General features: G+C 55.1%; 1 protein-coding gene across 1 annotated transcript; it reads left to right on the top strand.

Moving 5' to 3' along the window:
- Positions 1-1,201: 1,201 nt before the first annotated feature.
- On the top strand, positions 1,202-3,986 carry TMEM256 (transmembrane protein 256; the record flags this gene model as incomplete). The annotated part of the gene is made up of 3 exons (XM_075261594.1): positions 1,202-1,239; positions 3,495-3,575; positions 3,808-3,986. Coding segments are annotated over 3 exons (263 nt in total), but the record flags the coding sequence as incomplete, so codon positions are not given.
- Positions 3,987-21,602: the final 17,616 nt, after the last annotated feature.

The following is a 21,602-nucleotide window of genomic DNA, read 5'->3' as shown; positions in this document are numbered from 1 at the left end:
TGCTGTGCGCCCCCTGCTGGTGATGGATGTGTGTGTGTGTATATATACAGAGCGGGGGTGTTACCTGTGTATATATAGTGCTGTGCGCCCCCTGCTGGTGATGTATGTGTGTGTGTGTATATATACAGAGCGGGGGTGTTACCTGTGTATATATAGTGCTGTGCGCCCCCTGCTGGTGATGTATGTGATATGTTACAGTGTTGCGGTGTTATTACATGTACACTATGGGCCTGTAGCTGCAGTGATGTCTCGACTGTGGAGAACATCTTGTGTTACCAGAGACCCCCAACCCGATGGGCTACAATGACTACCGAGCAGTAGCCCTGACATCCACCTGATGAAGGTCCTAGAGAGACTGGTCCTGACACACCTGCGCCCCCTAGTGAGCTCCGCTCTGGACCCTTCCAGTTTGCCCATCGGCCGGGCATTGGGGTACATGCCGCCACCATCTCCTTGGTCTTCCCGGCATTAATCCTGAGCTGGCTCCGCTGACCCCAGTCCACACAGTCCCAGTATAAGTCTCTGTACTCGCTGTCGCCCCCATCAGTGATAAGGCCGCCTATAGCAGAGACATCGGAGGACTTCTGTAAGTAACAGCTGGAGGAGTTGTGTCTAAAGTCAGCAGTGTACAGTGTGAGCAGGGGCGAGAGCTGGAGCTTGTGGTGCCCCCGTACTACAGATCACAGTGTCAGACACACAGTCCCGGGCTCTCACATACTGAGGGCGGGGTGTCAGGTAGTCTAGGATCCAGTAGGACAGGTGATGGTCCCTCCACCAAGGTCCAGCTTCTCCCTCAGTAGTCCCGGGCTCTCACATACTGAGGGCGGGGTGTCAGGTAGTCCTGGATCCAGTAGGACAGGTGATGGTCCCTCCACCAAGGTCCAGCTTCTCCCTCAGTAGCCCTGGCTGATGGTGGTAAAAGCTCCGGAGAAGTCACAGGACATTATTCTCACAGTGTTCCCGGGTTTCTCCAGGTGAGAGAGCTCTGTGAAGAAGGTGGATGATGGCGGCATCTACCCCAATGCCTGGCCAATAAGAGCACAGGTGTGTCACTATATATACTGTGCGCCCCCTGCTGGTGATGTTGTACTTGTATATACCCTGCTGGTGATGTCGTGTGTGTGTGTGTGTGTGTGTAATATATATATAATACTGTGCGCCCTCTGCTGGTGATGGTGACTTCTATTTTTTTGTATTTCAGGTTTCCGTCGCAGCGATCGGGACGATTACCTGAAGGAGGTGATTGCGATGCCCGGTGTTGTCTGGTGTCTCTGATGTTTGGTGTTTCTTTTTGGTGTTGTCCGGTGGTGTCTCTGGTGTTTCTTTGTGGTGGTGTCTGGTGTCTCTTGTGTTGGCTGGGTGTTGTCGTCTGTGTTGCCTGGTGTCTCTGATGTTTGGTGTCTGGTGTTTCTTTCTGGTGTTGTCCGGTGGTGTCTCTTGTGTTGTCTGGTGTCTCTGGTTTTGCCTGGTGTTTGGTGTTTCTTTCTGGTGTCTCTGATGTGTCTGGGTGCTGTCTGGTGTTGCGTGGTGTCTGGCTGCTGTCTGGGTGGTGTCTGGGTGTTGTCTGGTGTTGCGTGGTGTCTGGGTGCTGTCTGGTGGTGTCTGGGTGTTGCGTGCTTTCTGGTGTTGTCTGGTGTTGCCTAGTGTTGCGTGCTGTCTGTGTGGTGTCTGGGTGTTGTCTGGTGTCTTGGTGCTGTCTGGTGGTGTCTGGGTGTTGCGTGCTGTCTGGGTGTTGTCTGGTGTTGCGTGGTGTCTGGGTGCTGTCTGGTGGTGTCTGGGTGTTGCCTGATGTTGCGTGGTGTCTGGGTGTTGCGTGCTGTCTGGTGTTGCATGCTGTCTGGGTGTTGTCTGGTGTTGCGTGGTGTCTGGGTTCTGTCTGGTGGTGTCTGGGTGTTGCCTGGTGTTGCGTGGTGTCTTGGTGTTGCGTGGTGTCTGGGTGCTGTCTGGTGGTGTCTGGGTGTTGCGTGGTGTCTGGGTGTTGCCTGGTTTTGCGTGGTGTCTGGGTGGTGTCTGGGTGTTGTCTGGTGTTGCGTGGTGTCTGGGTGCTGTCTGGTGGTGTCTGGGTGTTGCGTGGTGTCTGGGTGCTGTCTGGTGTTCTCTGGTGGTGTTGCGTGGTGTCTCTGATGTGTCTGGGTGGTGTCTGCTCTCTCTGATGTTGTCTGTGGTGGTGTCTGGTGTCTCTTGTGTTGGCTGGGTGTTGTCGTCTGTGTTGCCTGGTGTCTCTGATGTGTCTGGTGTTTGGTGTTTCTTTCTGGTGTTGTCCGGTGGTGTCTCTTGTGTTGTCTGGTGTCTCTGGTTTTGCCTGGTGTTTCTTTCTGGTGTGTCTGGTGTCTGGGTGCTGTCTGGTGGTGTCTGGGTGTTGTCTGGTGTTGCGTGGTGTCTGGGTGCTGTCTGGTGGTGTCTGGGTGTTGCCTGGTGTTGCGTGCTGTCTGGTGTTGCCTAGTGTTGCGTGCTGTCTGGGTGGTGTCTGGGTGTTGTCTGGTGTTGCGTGGTGTCTGGGTGTTGCGTGCTGTCTGGTGTTGCCTAGTGTTGCGTGCTGTCTGGGTGTTGTCTGGTGTTGCGTGGTGTCTGGGTGCTGTCTGGTGGTGTCTGGGTGTTGCCTGGTGTTGCGTGCTGTCTGGGTGCTGTCTGGGTGTTGCCTGGTGTTGCGTGGTGTCTGGGTGCTGTCTGGTGTTGCGTGGTGTCTGGGTGCTGTCTGGTGGTGTGTTGCGTGGTGTCTGGGTGCTGTCTGGGTGTTGCCTGGTGTTGCGTGCTGTCTGGGTGTTGCCTGGTGTTGCGTGGTGTCTGGGTGCTGTCTGGTGTTGCGTGGTGTCTGGGTGCTGTCTGGTGGTGTGTTGCGTGGTGTCTGGGTGCTGTCTGGTGTTGCGTGGTGTCTGGGTGCTGTCTGGTGGTGTGTTGCGTGGTGTCTGGGTGCTGTCTGGTGCTGTCTGGGTGTTGCGTGCTGTCTGGGTGTTGCGTGCTGTCTGGGTGTTGCGTGGTGTCTGGGTGGTGTCTGGTGTTGCGTGGTGTCTGGGTGCTGTCTGGGTGTTGCGTGGTGTCTGGTGGTGTCTGGTGTCTCTTGTGTTGTCTGGTGTTTGGTTTTTCTCTCTGGTGGTGTCTCTGATGTTGTTTGGTGTTTCTTTCTGGTGGTGTCCGGTGCTGTCTCTGGTGTTGTCCGGTGCTGTCTCTGGTGGTGTCCGGTGCTGTCTCTGGTGGTGTCCGGTGCTGTCTCTGGTGTTGTCCGGTGCTGTCTCTGGTGGTGTCCGGTGCTGTCTCTGGTGGTGTCCGGTGCTGTCTCTGGTGGTGTCCGGTGCTGTCTCTGGTGTTGTCTCTGGAGTTCCTTACGCTCTCCCCGGTCTCTCGCCTGTCTGGTTTCTTGAGCTGTGAATGAGTTTTGTCCATGAGGGTGGTTTTGTTGTTCAGCCCCTCCCCCACCCCTGTACTAATAGGTCACACATAGAGTGTCAGCTCCTGGGGCTCGGGGTGGTTTCTTAGTCTTCTCTTCTGTCTTGCAGCTCTATGTGACCGGTAACCAGTATCACTTCCTGCACAGCCTGGCCCTATTAGCTGCCCCGCACTGCCGGCGCCCCCTGCTGGTAGGTACCTGTATGGTCTGAGCTTATCATATGTGTCCTGTATATACCATATCTATATCCTCCCCTGTATATACCGTGTGTCTCTCTCTCCTCCCCTGTATATACCATGTCGCTCTCTCTCCTCCCCTGTATATACCGTGTCTCTCTCTCCTCCCCTGTATATACCGTGTCTCTCTCTCCTCCCCTGTATATACTGTGTCTCTATATACCCTCTCTCTGGCTCCCCCTACAGGCCGGTTCTCTCCTGACCTCGGGCATGGTGCTGTTCTGCGGCTCCTTCTATTATCACGCTCTTACTGGAGATCCCACTCTGACCAAGGCGGCTCCTTATGGGGGCACTCTACTCATCCTGGGCTGGGCGGCCATGGCGCTCTGATTCCGTGTATATACCTGTATACTGATTGGTGGTAATAAAGGCTTCCAACATGTGTCACAGCTCCGCTCTTACTGTAAGTTATCCTGACGGGGCATTAATACCCCCTCACTGTGTATAGTGCGCCCCCCCCCATACATACACTGTATAGTGCCCCCATTACTGTGCTCCCCCTCACACACACTGTATAGTGCCCCCCATTACTGTGCTCCCCTCACACACACTGTATAGTGTCCCCATTACTGTGCTCCCCTCACACACACTGTATAGTGCCCCCATTACCGTGCTCCCCCTCACACACACTGTATAGTGCCCCCCATTACTGTGCTCCCCTCACACACAGTGTATAGTGCCCCATTACCGTGCTCCCCTCACACACACTGTATAGTGTCCCCATTACTGTGCTCCCCTCACACACACTGTATAGTGCCCCCATTACTGTGCTCCCCCTCACACACACTGTATAGTGCCCCCATTACCGTGCTCCCCCTCACACACACTGTATAGTGCCCCCCATTACTGTGCTCCCCTCACACACACTGTATAGTGCCCCATTACCGTGCTCCCCTCACACACACTGTATAGTGTCCCCATTACTGTGCTCCCCTCACACACACTGTATAGTGCCCCCATTACTGTGCTCCCCCTCACACACACTGTATAGTGCCCCCATTACCGTGCTCCCCCTCACACACACTGTATAGTGCCCCCATTACTGTGCTCCCCCTCACACACACTGTATAGTGCCCCATTACTGTGCTCCCCCTCACACACACTGTATAGTGCCCCCATTACTGTGCTCCCCCTCACACACACTGTATAGTGCCCCATTACTGTGCTCCCCCTCACACACACTGTATAGTGCCCCCATTACCGTGCTCCCCTCACACACTGTATAGTGCCCCCATTACCGTGCTCCCCCTCACACACACTGTATAGTGCCCCCATTACCGTGCTCCCCCTCACACACACTGTATAGTGCCCCCCATTACCGTGCTCCCCTCACACACACTGTATAGTGCCCCATTACCGTGCTCCCCCTCACACACACTGTATAGTGCCCCATTACCGTGCTCCCCTCACACACTGTATAGTGCCCCCATTACCGTGCTCCCCCTCACACACACACTGTATAGTGCCCCATTACCGTGCTCCCCCTCACACACACTGTATAGTGCCCCATTACCGTGCTCCCCTCACACACTGTATAGTGCCCCCATTACGGTGCTCCCCTCACACACACTGTATAGTGCCCCCATTACCGTGCTCCCCCTCACACACTGTATAGTGCCCCATTACTGTGCTCCCCTCACACACACTGTATAGTGCCCCATTACTGTGCTCCCCTCACACACTGTATAGTGCCCCCATTACTGTGCTCCCCTCACACACACTGTATAGTGCCCCCCATTACCGTGCTCCCCTCACACACTGTATAGTGCCCCATTACTGTGCTCCCCCTCACACACACTGTATAGTGCCCCCCATTACTGTGCTCCCCCTCACACACACTGTATAGTGCCCCCATTACCGTGCTCCCCCTCACACACACTGTATAGTGCCCCCATTACTGTGCTCCCCCTCACACACACTGTATAGTGCCCCCATTACCGTGCTCCCCCTCACACACACTGTATAGTGCCCCCATTACTGTGCTCCCCTCACACACTGTATAGTGCCCCCATTACTGTGCTCCCCACACACACACACACTGTATAGTGCCCCCATTACTGTGCTCCCCACACACACACACACTGTATAGTGCCCCCATTACCGTGCTCCCCTCACACACACTGTATAGTGCCCCCATTACCGTGCTCCCCTCACACACACTGTATAGTGCCCCCATTACCGTGCTCCCTTCTCACACTGTATAGTGCCCCCATTACAGTGCTCCCCTCACACACACTGTATAGTGCCCCCCATTACCGTGCTCCCCTCACACACACTGTATAGTGCCCCCATTACTGTGCTCCCCTCACACACACACTGTATAGTGCCCCCATTACCGTGCTCCCCCTCACACACACTGTATAGTGCCCCCATTACCGTGCTCCCCCTCACACACACTGTATAGTGCCCCCATTACTGTGCTCCCCCTCACACACACTGTATAGTGCCCCCATTACTGTGCTCCCCCTCACAAACACTGTATAGTGCCCCCATTACCGTGCTCCCCCTCACACACACTGTATAGTGCCCCCATTACTGTGCTCCCCTCACACACTGTATAGTGCCCCCATTACCGTGCTCCCCCTCACACACTGTATAGTGCCCCCCATTACCGTGCTCCCCCTCACACACACTGTATAGTGCCCCCATTACTGTGCTCCCCTCACACACTGTATAGTGCCCCCATTACCGTGCTCCCCCTCACACACTGTATAGTGCCCCCATTACCGTGCTCCCCTCACACACACTGTATAGTGCCCCCATTACCGTGCTCCCCTCACACACACTGTATAGTGCCCCCCATTACCGTGCTCCCCTCACACACACTGTATAGTGCCCCCATTACTGTGCTCCCCTCACACACACACTGTATAGTGCCCCCATTACCGTGCTCCCCCCTCACACACACTGTATAGTGCCCCCATTACCGTGCTCCCCCTCACACACACTGTATAGTGCCCCCATTACCGTGCTCCCCCTCACACACACTGTATAGTGCCCCCATTACCGTGCTCCCCCTCACACACACTGTATAGTGCCCCATTACTGTGCTCCCTCACACACACTGTATAGTACCCCCATTACTGTGCTCCCCTCACACACTGTATAGTGCCCCCATTACCGTGCTCCCCCTCACACACACTGTATAGTGCCCCATTACTGTGCTCCCCTCACACACTGTATAGTGCCCCCATTACCGTGCTCCCCCTCACACACACTGTATAGTGCCCCCATTACTGTGCTCCCCTCACACACACTGTATAGTGCCCCCCATTACTGTGCTCCCCTCACACACACTGTATAGTGTCCCCATTACCGTGCTCCCCTCACACACACTGTATAGTGCCCCCATTACTGTGCTCCCCTCACACACACTGTATAGTGCCCCATTACCGTGCTCCCCTCACACACACTGTATAGTGCCCCATTACCGTGCTCCCCCTCACACACACTGTATAGTGCCCCCATTACTGTGCTCCCCACACACACACACTGTATAGTGCCCCCATTACCGTGCTCCCCCTCACACACACTGTATAGTGCCCCATTACTGTGCTCCCCTCACACACACTGTATAGTGCCCCATTACCGTGCTCCCCCTCACACACACTGTATAGTGCCCCCATTACCGTGCTCCCCTCACACACTGTATAGTGCCCCCATTACCGTGCTCCCCCTCACACACACTGTATAGTGCCCCATTACCGTGCTCCCCCCCTCACACACTGTATAGTGCCCCCATTACCGTGCTCCCCTCACACACTGTATAGTGCCCCCAATACCGTGCTCCCCCTCACACACACACTGTATAGTGCCCCCATTACTGTGCTCCCCCTCACACACACTGTATAGTGCCCCATTACCGTGCTCCCCTCACACACTGTATAGTGCCCCCATTACGGTGCTCCCCTCACACACACTGTATAGTGCCCCCATTACCGTGCTCCCCCTCACACACTGTATAGTGCCCCATTACTGTGCTCCCCTCACACACACTGTATAGTGCCCCATTACCGTGCTCCCCTCACACACTGTATAGTGCCCCCATTACTGTGCTCCCCTCACACACACTGTATAGTGCCCCCATTACTGTGCTCCCCCTCACACACACTGTATAGTGCCGCCTATTACTGTGCTCCCCCTCACACACACTGTATAGTGCCCCATTACCGTGCTCCCCACACACACACACTGTATAGTGCCCCATTACTGTGCTCCCCACACACACACACTGTATAGTGCCCCATTACCGTGCTCCCCTCACACACACTGTATAGTGCCCCCATTACTGTGCTCCCCCTCACACACACTGTATAGTACCCCCATTACCGTGCTCCCCTCACACACTGTATAGTGCCCCCATTACCGTGCTCCCCCTCACACACACTGTATAGTGCCCCCATTACCGTGCTCCCCCTCACACACACTGTATAGTGCCCCCATTACCGTGCTCCCCCTCACAAACACTGTATAGTGCCCCCATTACCGTGCTCCCCTCACACACTGTATAGTGCCCCCAATACCGTGCTCCCCCTCACACACACACTGTATAGTGCCCCCATTACTGTGCTCCCCCTCACACACACTGTATAGTGCCCCATTACCGTGCTCCCCTCACACACTGTATAGTGCCCCCATTACGGTGCTCCCCTCACACACACTGTATAGTGCCCCCATTACCGTGCTCCCCCTCACACACTGTATAGTGCCCCATTACTGTGCTCCCCTCACACACACTGTATAGTGCCCCATTACCGTGCTCCCCTCACACACTGTATAGTGCCCCCATTACTGTGCTCCCCTCACACACACTGTATAGTGCCCCCATTACTGTGCTCCCCCTCACACACACTGTATAGTGCCGCCTATTACTGTGCTCCCCCTCACACACACTGTATAGTGCCCCATTACCGTGCTCCCCACACACACACACTGTATAGTGCCCCATTACTGTGCTCCCCACACACACACACTGTATAGTGCCCCATTACCGTGCTCCCCTCACACACACTGTATAGTGCCCCCATTACTGTGCTCCCCCTCACACACACTGTATAGTACCCCCATTACCGTGCTCCCCTCACACACTGTATAGTGCCCCCATTACCGTGCTCCCCCTCACACACACTGTATAGTGCCCCCATTACCGTGCTCCCCCTCACACACACTGTATAGTGCCCCCATTACCGTGCTCCCCCTCACAAACACTGTATAGTGCCCCCATTACCGTGCTCCCCCTCACACACACTGTATAGTGCCCCCATTACTGTGCTCCCCTCACACACTGTATAGTGCCCCCATTACCGTGCTCCCCCCTCACACACACTGTATAGTGCCCCCATTACCGTGCTCCCCCCTCACACACACTGTATAGTGCCCCCATTACCGTGCTCCCCTCACACACACTGTATAGTGCCCCCATTACCGTGCTCCCCCTCACACACACTGTATAGTGCCCCCATTACTGTGCTCCCCTCACACACACTGTATAGTGCCCCCCATTACCGTGCTCCCCTCACACACACTGTATAGTGCCCCCATTACTGTGCTCCCCTCACACACACACTGTATAGTGCCCCCATTACCGTGCTCCCCCCTCACACACACTGTATAGTGCCCCCATTACCGTGCTCCCCCTCACACACACTGTATAGTGCCCCCATTACCGTGCTCCCCCTCACACACACTGTATAGTGCCCCATTACTGTGCTCCCCTCACACACACTGTATAGTACCCCCATTACTGTGCTCCCCTCACACACTGTATAGTGCCCCCATTACCGTGCTCCCCCTCACACACACTGTATAGTGCCCCATTACTGTGCTCCCCTCACACACTGTATAGTGCCCCCATTACCGTGCTCCCCCTCACACACACTGTATAGTGCCCCCATTACTGTGCTCCCCTCACACACACTGTATAGTGCCCCCATTACTGTGCTCCCCTCACACACACTGTATAGTGCCCCATTACCGTGCTCCCCTCACACACACTGTATAGTGCCCCATTACCGTGCTCCCCTCACACACACACACACACTGTATAGTGCCCCATTACTGTGCTCCCCCTCACACACACTGTATAGTGCCCCATTACCGTGCTCCCCTCACACACACTGTATAGTGCCCCATTACCGTGCTCCCCTCACACACACTGTATAGTGCCCCCATTACCGTGCTCCCCTCACACACACACACACTGTATAGTGCCCCATTACCGTGCTCCCCTCACACACACTGTATAGTGCCCCATTACCGTGCTCCCCTCACACACTGTGTAGTGCCCCATTACCGTGCTCCCCTCACACACACACACACACTGTATAGTGCCCCATTACTGTGCTCCCCTCACAGACACTGTATAGTACCCCCATTACTGTGCTCCCCTCACACACTGTATAGTGCCCCCATTACCGTGCTCCCCCTCACACACACTGTATAGTGCCCCCATTACCGTGCTCCCCCTCACACACACTGTATAGTGCCCCATTACCGTGCTCCCCCTCACATAAACTGTATAGTGCCCCCATTATTGTGCTCCCCTCACACACACTGTATAGTGCCCCATTACTGTGCTCCCCTCACACACACTGTATAGTGCCCCATTACCGTGCTCCCCTCACACACACTGTATAGTGCCCCCCATTACCGTGCTCCCCTCACACACACACACACTGTATAGTGCCCCTATTACCGTGCTCCCCTCACACACACTGTATAGTGCCCCATTACCGTGCTCACCTCACACTCACTGTATAGTGCTCCATTACTGTGCTCCCCTCACACACACTGTATAGTGCTCCATTACTGTGCTCCCCTCACACACACTGTATAGTGCCCCATTACTGTGCTCCCCTCACACACACTGTATAAAGCCCCATTACTGTGCTCCCCTCACATACACTGTATAGTGCCCCATTACCGTGCTCCCCCTCACACACACTGTATAGTGCCCCCATTACCGTGCTCCCCTCACACACTGTATAGTGCCCCCATTACCGTGTTCTTCCTCACACACATTGTATAGTGCCCCATTACCGTGCTCCCCTCACACACACTGTATAGTGCCCCATTACCGTGCTCCCCTCACACACACTGTATAGTGCCCCATTACCGTGCTCCCCCTCACACACACTGTATAGTGCCCCCATTACCGTGCTCCCCTCACACACACTGTATAGTGCCCCCATTACCGTGCTCCCCTCACACACACTGTATAGTGCCCCCATTACTGTGCTCCCCTCACACACTGTATAGTGCCCCCATTACCGTGCTCCCCTCACACACACACTGTATAGTGCCCCCATTACCGTGCTCCCCTCACACACTGTATAGTGCCCCCATTACTGTGCTCCCCTCACACACTGTATAGTGCCCCCATTACTGTGCTCCCCTCACACACACTGTATAGTGCCCCATTACCGTGCTCCCCTCACACACTGTATAGTGCCCCCATTACCGTGCTCCCCTCACACACACTGTATAGTGCCCCCATTACCGTGCTCCCCTCACACACACTGTATAGTGCCCCATTACCGTGCTCCCCTCACACACACTGTATAGTGCCCCCATTACTGTGCTCCCCTCACACACACTGTATAGTGCCCCCATTACCGTGCTCCCCTCACACACACTGTATAGTGCCCCCATTACCGTGCTCCCCCTCACACACACTGTATAGTGCCCCCATTACTGTGCTCCCCTCACACACACTGTATAGTGCCCCCATTACTGTGCTCCCCTCACACACACTGTATAGTGCCCCCATTACCGTGCTCCCCTCAAACACACTGTATAGTGCCCCATTACTGTGCTCCCCTCACACACTGTATAGTGCCCCCATTACCGTGCTCCCCTCACACACACTGTATAGAGCCCCCATTACCTTGCTCCCCTCACACACACTGTATAGTGCCCCCATTACCGTGCTCCCCTCACACACTGTATAGTGCCCCCATTACTGTGCTCCCCTCACACACACGCTGTATAGTGCCCCATTTCCGTGCTCCCCTCACACACACTGTATAGTGCCCCATTACCGTGCTCCCCTCACACACTGTATAGTGCCCCCATTACCGTGCTCCCCTCACACACACTGTATAGTGCCCCCATTACCGTGCTCCCCTCACACACACTGTATAGTGCCCCCATTACCGTGCTTCCCTCACACACTGTATAGTGCCCCCATTACCGTGCTCCCCTCACACACACACACACACTGTATAGTGCCCCATTACCGTGCTCCCCTCACACACACACTGTATAGTGCCCCATTACCGTGCTCCCCTCACACACACACTGTATAGTGCCCCATTACCGTGCTCCCCTCACACACACTGTATAGTGCCCCCATTACCGTGCTCCCCCCTCACACACACTGTATAGTGCCCCATTATTGTGCTCCCCTCACACACTGTATAGTGCCCTCATTACCGTGCTCCCCTCACACACACTGTATAGTGCCCCATTACTGTGCTCCCCTCACACACACACTGTATAGTGCCCCATTACTGTGCTCCCCTCACACACACTGTATAGTGCCCCATTACTGTGCTCCCCTCACACACACTGTATAGTGTTCCATTACTGTGCTCCCCTCACACACACACTGTATAGTGCCCCCATTACCGTGCTCCCCTCACACACTGTATAGTGCCCCCATTACTGTGCTCCCCTCACACACTGTATAGTGCCCCCATTACTGTGCTCCCCTCACACACACTGTATAGTGCCCCATTACCGTGCTCCCCTCACACACTGTATAGTGCCCCCATTACCGTGCTCCCCTCACACACACTGTATAGTGCCCCCCATTACCGTGCTCCCCTCACACACACTGTATAGTGCCCCATTACCGTGCTCCCCTCACACACACTGTATAGTGCCCCCATTACTGTGCTCCCCTCACACACACTGTATAGTGCCCCCATTACCGTGCTCCCCTCACACACACTGTATAGTGCCCCCATTACCGTGCTCCCCCCTCACACACTGTATAGTGCCCCCATTACTGTGCTCCCCTCACACACACTGTATAGTGCCCCCATTACTGTGCTCCCCTCACACACACTGTATAGTGCCCCCATTACCGTGCTCCCCTCAAACACACTGTATAGTGCCCCATTACCGTGCTCCCCTCACACACTGTATAGTGCCCCCATTACCGTGCTCCCCTCACACACTGTATAGTGCCCCCATTACCGTGCTCCCCTTCACACACACTGTATAGTGCCCCCATTACCGTGCTCCCTCACACGCTGTATAGTGCCCCCATTACCGTGCTCCCCTCACACTCACTGTATAGTGCCCCATTACCGTGCTCCCCTCACACACACTGTATAGTGCCCCATTACTGTGCTCCCCCTCACACACTGTATAGTGCCCCATTTCTGTGCTCCCCTCACACACACTGTATAGTGCCCCCATTACCGTGCTCCCCCTCACACACACTGTATAGTGCCCCATTACCGTGCTCCCCCTCACACACACTGTATAGTGCCCCCATTACCGTGCTCCCCTCACACACACACTGTATAGTGCCCCCATTACCGTGCTCCCCTCACACACACACTGTATAGTGCCCCCATTACCGTGCTCCCCTCACACACACACTGTATAGTGCCCCATTACCGTGCTCCCCCTCACACACACTGTATAGTGCCCCCATTACCGTGCTCCCCTCACACACTGTATAGTGCCCCCATTACCGTGCTCCCCTCACACACACTGTATAGTGCCCCATTACCGTGCTCCCCTCACACACACTGTATAGTGCCCCCATTACTGTGCTCCCCTCACACACACTGTATAGTGCCCCCATTACTGTGCTCCCCTCACACACACTGTATAGTGCCCCCATTACCGTGCTCCCCTCACACACACACTGTATAGTGCCCCCATTACCGTGCTCCCCCTCACACACACTGTATAGTGCCCCCATTACCGTGCTCCCCCTCACACACACTGTATAGTGCCCCCATTACCGTGCTCCCCCTCACACACACTGTATAGTGCCCCATTACTGTGCTCCCCTCACACACACTGTATAGTACCCCCATTACTGTGCTCCCCTCACACACTGTATAGTGCCCCCATTACCGTGCTCCCCCTCACACACACTGTATAGTGCCCCATTACTGTGCTCCCCTCACACACTGTATAGTGCCCCCATTACCGTGCTCCCCCTCACACACACTGTATAGTGCCCCCATTACTGTGCTCCCCTCACACACACTGTATAGTGTCCCCATTACCGTGCTCCCCTCACACACACTGTATAGTGCCCCCATTACTGTGCTCCCCTCACACACACTGTATAGTGCCCCATTACCGTGCTCCCCTCACACACACTGTATAGTGCCCCATTACCGTGCTCCCCCTCACACACACTGTATAGTGCCCCCATTACCGTGCTCCCCCTCACACACACTGTATAGTGCCCCCATTACTGTGCTCCCCTCACACACACTGTATAGTGTCCCCATTACCGTGCTCCCCTCACACACACTGTATAGTGCCCCCATTACTGTGCTCCCCTCACACACACTGTATAGTGCCCCATTACCGTGCTCCCCTCAAACACACTGTATAGTGCCCCATTACCGTGCTCCCCCTCACACACACTGTATAGTGCCCCCATTACTGTGCTCCCCACACACACACACTGTATAGTGCCCCCATTACCGTGCTCCCCCTCACACACACTGTATAGTGCCCCATTACTGTGCTCCCCTCACACACACTGTATAGTGCCCCATTACCGTGCTCCCCCTCACACACACTGTATAGTGCCCCCATTACCGTGCTCCCCTCACACACTGTATAGTGCCCCCATTACCGTGCTCCCCCTCACACACACTGTATAGTGCCCTACCGTGCTCCCCCCCTCACACACTGTATAGTGCCCCCATTACCGTGCTCCCCTCACACACTGTATAGTGCCCCCAATACCGTGCTCCCCCTCACACACACACTGTATAGTGCCCCCATTACTGTGCTCCCCCTCACACACACTGTATAGTGCCCCATTACCGTGCTCCCCTCACACACTGTATAGTGCCCCCATTACGGTGCTCCCCTCACACACACTGTATAGTGCCCCCATTACCGTGCTCCCCCTCACACACTGTATAGTGCCCCATTACTGTGCTCCCCTCACACACACTGTATAGTGCCCCATTACCGTGCTCCCCTCACACACTGTATAGTGCCCCCATTACTGTGCTCCCCCTCACACACACTGTATAGTGCCCCCATTACTGTGCTCCCCCTCACACACACTGTATAGTGCCGCCTATTACTGTGCTCCCCCTCACACACACTGTATAGTGCCCCCATTACCGTGCTCCCCACACACACACACTGTATAGTGCCCCATTACTGTGCTCCCCACACACACACACTGTATAGTGCCCCATTACCGTGCTCCCCTCACACACACTGTATAGTGCCCCCATTACTGTGCTCCCCCCTCACACACACTGTATAGTACCCCCATTACCGTGCTCCCCTCACACACTGTATAGTGCCCCCATTACCGTGCTCCCCCTCACACACACTGTATAGTGCCCCCATTACCGTGCTCCCCCTCACACACACTGTATAGTGCCCCCATTACCGTGCTCCCCCTCACAAACACTGTATAGTGCCCCCATTACCGTGCTCCCCCTCACACACACTGTATAGTGCCCCCATTACTGTGCTCCCCCTCACACACTGTATAGTGCCCCCATTACCGTGCTCCCCCCTCACACACACTGTATAGTGCCCCCATTACCGTGCTCCCCCCTCACACACACTGTATAGTGCCCCCATTACCGTGCTCCCCTCACACACACTGTATAGTGCCCCCATTACCGTGCTCCCCCTCACACACACTGTATAGTGCCCCCATTACTGTGCTCCCCTCACACACACTGTATAGTGCCCCCCATTACCGTGCTCCCCTCACACACACTGTATAGTGCCCCCATTACTGTGCTCCCCTCACACACACACTGTATAGTGCCCCCATTACCGTGCTCCCCCCTCACACACACTGTATAGTGCCCCCATTACCGTGCTCCCCCTCACACACACTGTATAGTGCCCCCATTACCGTGCTCCCCCTCACACACACTGTATAGTGCCCCATTACTGTGCTCCCCTCACACACACTGTATAGTACCCCCATTACTGTGCTCCCCTCACACACTGTATAGTGCCCCCATTACCGTGCTCCCCCTCACACACACTGTATAGTGCCCCATTACTGTGCTCCCCTCACACACTGTATAGTGCCCCCATTACCGTGCTCCCCCTCACACACACTGTATAGTGCCCCCATTACTGTGCTCCCCTCACACACACTGTATAGTGCCCCCATTACTGTGCTCCCCTCACACACACTGTATAGTGCCCCATTACCGTGCTCCCCTCACACACACTGTATAGTGCCCCATTACCGTGCTCCCCTCACACACACACACACACTGTATAGTGCCCCATTACTGTGCTCCCCCTCACACACACTGTATAGTGCCCCATTACCGTGCTCCCCTCACACACACTGTATAGTGCCCCATTACCGTGCTCCCCTCACACACACTGTATAGTGCCCCCATTACCGTGCTCCCCTCACACACACACACACTGTATAGTGCCCCATTACCGTGCTCCCCTCACACACACTGTATAGTGCCCCCATTACCGTGCTCCCCTCACACACACACACACTGTATAGTGCCCCATTACCGTGCTCCCCTCACACACTGTGTAGTGCCCCATTACCGTGCTCCCCTCACACACACACACACACTGTATAGTGCCCCATTACTGTGCTCCCCTCACAGACACTGTATAGTACCCCCATTACTGTGCTCCCCTCACACACTGTATAGTGCCCCCATTACCGTGCTCCCCCTCACACACACTGTATAGTGCCCCCATTACCGTGCTCCCCCTCACACACACTGTATAGTGCCCCATTACCGTGCTCCCCCTCACATAAACTGTATAGTGCCCCCATTATTGTGCTCCCCTCACACACACTGTATAGTGCCCCATTACTGTGCTCCCCTCACACACACTGTATAGTGCCCCATTACCGTGCTCCCCTCACACACACTGTATAGTGCCCCCCATTACCGTGCTCCCCTCACACACACACACACTGTATAGTTCCCCTATTACCGTGCTCCCCTCACACACACTGTATAGTGCCCCATTACCGTGCTCCCCTCACACACACTGTATAGTGCCCCCCATTACCGTGCTCCCCTCACACACACTGTATAGTGCCCCATTACCGTGCTCCCCTCACACACACTGTATAGTGCCCCCCATTACCGTGCTCCCCTCACACACACTGTATAGTGCCCCATTACTGTGCTCACCTCACACTCACTGTATAGTGCTCCATTACTGTGCTCCCCTCACACACACTGTATAGTGCTCCATTACTGTGCTCCCCTCACACACACTGTATAGTGCCCCATTACTGTGCTCCCCTCACACACACTGTATAAAGCCCCATTACTGTGCTCCCCTCACATACACTGTATAGTGCCCCATTACCGTGCTCCCCCTCACACACACTGTATAGTGCCCCCATTACCGTGCTCCCCTCACACACTGTATAGTGCCCCCATTACCGTGTTCTTCCTCACACACATTGTATAGTGCCCCATTACCGTGCTCCCCTCACACACACTGTATAGTGCCCCATTACCGTGCTCCCCTCACACACACTGTATAGTGCCCCATTACCGTGCTCCCCCTCACACACACTGTATAGTGCCCCCATTACCGTGCTCCCCTCACACACACTGTATAGTGCCCCCATTACCGTGCTCCCCTCACACACACTGTATAGTGCCCCCATTACTGTGCTCCCCTCACACACTGTATAGTGCCCCCATTACCGTGCTCCCCTCACACACACACTGTATAGTGCCCCCATTACCGTGCTCCCCTCACACACTGTATAGTGCCCCCATTACTGTGCTCCCCTCACACACTGTATAGTGCCCCCATTACTGTGCTCCCCTCACACACACTGTATAGTGCCCCATTACCGTGCTCCCCTCACACACTGTATAGTGCCCCCATTACCGTGCTCCCCTCACACACACTGTATAGTGCCCCCATTACCGTGCTCCCCTCACACACACTGTATAGTGCCCCCATTACCGTGCTCCCCTCACACACACTGTATAGTGCCCCCATTACTGTGCTCCCCTCACACACACTGTATAGTGCCCCCATTACCGTGCTCCCCTCACACACACTGTATAGTGCCCCCATTACCGTGCTCCCCCTCACACACACTGTATAGTGCCCCCATTACTGTGCTCCCCTCACACACACTGTATAGTGCCCCCATTACTGTGCTCCCCTCACACACACTGTATAGTGCCCCCATTACCGTGCTCCCCTCAAACACACTGTATAGTGCCCCATTACTGTGCTCCCCTCACACACTGTATAGTGCCCCCATTACCGTGCTCCCCTCACACACACTGTATAGAGCCCCCATTACCTTGCTCCCCTCACACACACTGTATAGTGCCCCCATTACCGTGCTCCCCTCACACACTGTATAGTGCCCCCATTACTGTGCTCCCCTCACACACACGCTGTATAGTGCCCCATTTCCGTGCTCCCCTCACACACACTGTATAGTGCCCCATTACCGTGCTCCCCTCACACACTGTATAGTGCCCCCATTACCGTGCTCCCCTCACACACACTGTATAGTGCCCCCATTACCGTGCTCCCCTCACACACACTGTATAGTGCCCCCATTACCGTGCTTCCCTCACACACTGTATAGTGCCCCCATTACCGTGCTCCCCTCACACACACACACACACTGTATAGTGCCCCATTACCGTGCTCCCCTCACACACACACTGTATAGTGCCCCATTACCGTGCTCCCCTCACACACACACTGTATAGTGCCCCATTACCGTGCTCCCCTCACACACACTGTATAGTGCCCCCATTACCGTGCTCCCCCCTCACACACACTGTATAGTGCCCCATTATTGTGCTCCCCTCACACACTGTATAGTGCCCCCATTACCGTGCTCCCCTCACACACACTGTATAGTGCCCCATTACTGTGCTCCCCTCACACACACACTGTATAGTGCCCCATTACTGTGCTCCCCTCACACACACTGTATAGTGCCCCATTACTGTGCTCCCCCTCACACACACTGTATAGTGTTCCATTACTGTGCTCCCCTCACACACACACTGTATAGTGCCCCCATTACCGTGCTCCCCTCACACACTGTATAGTGCCCCCATTACTGTGCTCCCCTCACACACTGTATAGTGCCCCCATTACTGTGCTCCCCTCACACACACTGTATAGTGCCCCATTACCGTGCTCCCCTCACACACTGTATAGTGCCCCCATTACCGTGCTCCCCTCACACACACTGTATAGTGCCCCCATTACCGTGCTCCCCTCACACACACTGTATAGTGCCCCATTACCGTGCTCCCCTCACACACACTGTATAGTGCCCCCATTACTGTGCTCCCCTCACACACACTGTATAGTGCCCCCATTACCGTGCTCCCCTCACACACACTGTATAGTGCCCCCATTACCGTGCTCCCCCTCACACACACTGTATAGTGCCCCCATTACTGTGCTCCCCTCACACACACTGTATAGTGCCCCCATTACTGTGCTCCCCTCACACACACTGTATAGTGCCCCCATTACCGTGCTCCCCTCAAACACACTGTATAGTGCCCCATTACCGTGCTCCCCTCACACACTGTATAGTGCCCCCATTACCGTGCTCCCCCTCACACACTGTATAGTGCCCCCATTACCGTGCTCCCCTTCACACACACTGTATAGTGCCCCCATTACCGTGCTCCCCTCACACGCTGTATAGTGCCCCCATTACCGTGCTCCCCTCACACTCACTGTATAGTGCCCCATTACCGTGCTCCCCTCACACACACTGTATAGTGCCCCCATTACTGTGCTCCCCTCACACACTGTATAGTGCCCCATTTCTGTGCTCCCCTCACACACACTGTATAGTGTCCCATTACCGTGCTCCCCCTCACACACTGTATAGTGCCCCCATTACCGTGCTCCCCCTCACACACACTGTATAGTGCCCCATTACCGTGCTCCCCCTCACACACACTGTATAGTGCCCCCATTACCGTGCTCCCCTCACACACACACTGTATAGTGCCCCCATTACCGTGCTCCCCTCACACACACACTGTATAGTGCCCCATTACCGTGCTCCCCCTCACACACACTGTATAGTGCCCCCATTACCGTGCTCCCCTCACACACTGTATAGTGCCCCCATTACCGTGCTCCCCTCACACACACTGTATAGTGCCCCATTACCGTGCTCCCCTCACACACACTGTATAGTGCCCCCATTACTGTGCTCCCCTCACACACACTGTATAGTGCCCCCATTACTGTGCTCCCCTCACACACACTGTATAGTGCCCCCATTACCGTGCTCCCCTCACACACTTAATACTGCCCCATTACTGTGCTCCCCTCACACACACTGTATAGTGCCTCCATTACTGTGCTCCCCTCACACACTGTATAGTGCCCCATTACTGTGCTCCCCTCACACACACTGTATAGTGCTCCATTACTGTGCTCCCCTCACACACACTGTATAGTGCCCCATTACCGTGCTCCCCTCACACACACTGTATAGTGCCCCCATTACCGTTTTCCCCTCACACACACTGTATAGTGCCCCATTACTGTGCTCCCCTCACACACACTGTATAGTGCCCCATTACTGTGCTCCCCCTCACACACTGTATAGTGCCCCCATTACCGTGCTCCCCCTCACACACACTGTATAGTGCCCCATTACTGTGCTCCCCCTCACACACTGTATAGTGCCCCATTACTGTGCTCCCCTCACACACACTGTATAGTGCCCCATTACTGTGCTCCCCTCACACACACTGTATAGTGTCCCATTACTGTGCTCCCCTCACACACTGTATAGTGCCCCCATTACTGTGCTCCCCTCACACACACACTGTATAGTGCCCCATTACTGTGCTCCCCTCACACACACTGTATAGTGCCCCCATTACTGTTCTCCCCCCTCACACACTGTATAGTGCCCCATTACTGTGCTCCCCTCACACACACACTGTATAGTGTCCCATTACTGTGCTCCCCTCACACACACTGTATAGTGCCCCCATTACTGTGCTCCCCTCACACACACACTGTATAGTGCCCCATTACTGTGCTCCCCTCACACACTGTATAGTGCCCCATTACCGTGCTCCCCCTCACACACTGTATAGTGCCCCATTACTGTGCTCCCCCTCACACACACTGTATAGTGCCCCCCCCTCACACACACTGTATAGTGCCCCATTACCGTGCTCCCCCTCACACACACTGTATAGTGCCCCATTACCGTGCTCCCCCTCACACACACTGTATAGTGCCCCATTACCGTGCTCCCCCTCACACACACTGTATAGTGCCCCCCATTACCGTGCTCCCCTCACACACACTGTATAGTGCCCCATTACCGTGCTCCCCCTCACACACACTGTATAGTGCCCCATTACCGTGCTCCCCCTCACACACACTGTATAGTGCCCCCCATTACCGTGCTCCCCTCACACACACTGTATAGTGCCCCATTACCGTGCTCCCCCTCACACACACTGTATAGTGCCCCCCCCATTACCGTGCTCCCCTCACACACACTGTATAGTGCCCCATTACCGTGCTCCCCCTCACACACACTGTATAGTGCCCCATTACCGTGCTCCCCCTCACACACACTGTATAGTCCCCCTATTACTGTTCTCCCCTCACACACACTGTATAGTGCCCAATTACCGTGCTCCCCCTCACACACACTGTATAGTGCCCCCATTACCGTGCTCCCCCTCACACACACTGTATAGTGCCCCTATTACTGTGCTCCCCTCACACACACTGTATAGTGC

The sequence above is a fragment of the Leptodactylus fuscus genome, unplaced genomic scaffold (genome assembly GCF_031893055.1).
Source record: "Leptodactylus fuscus isolate aLepFus1 unplaced genomic scaffold, aLepFus1.hap2 HAP2_SCAFFOLD_228, whole genome shotgun sequence".
Taxonomy (NCBI): Eukaryota; Metazoa; Chordata; class Amphibia; order Anura; family Leptodactylidae; genus Leptodactylus; species Leptodactylus fuscus.
The sequence above is the reverse complement of the archived record's forward strand: the minus strand, read 5'-3'. Positions and strand labels throughout refer to the sequence as shown.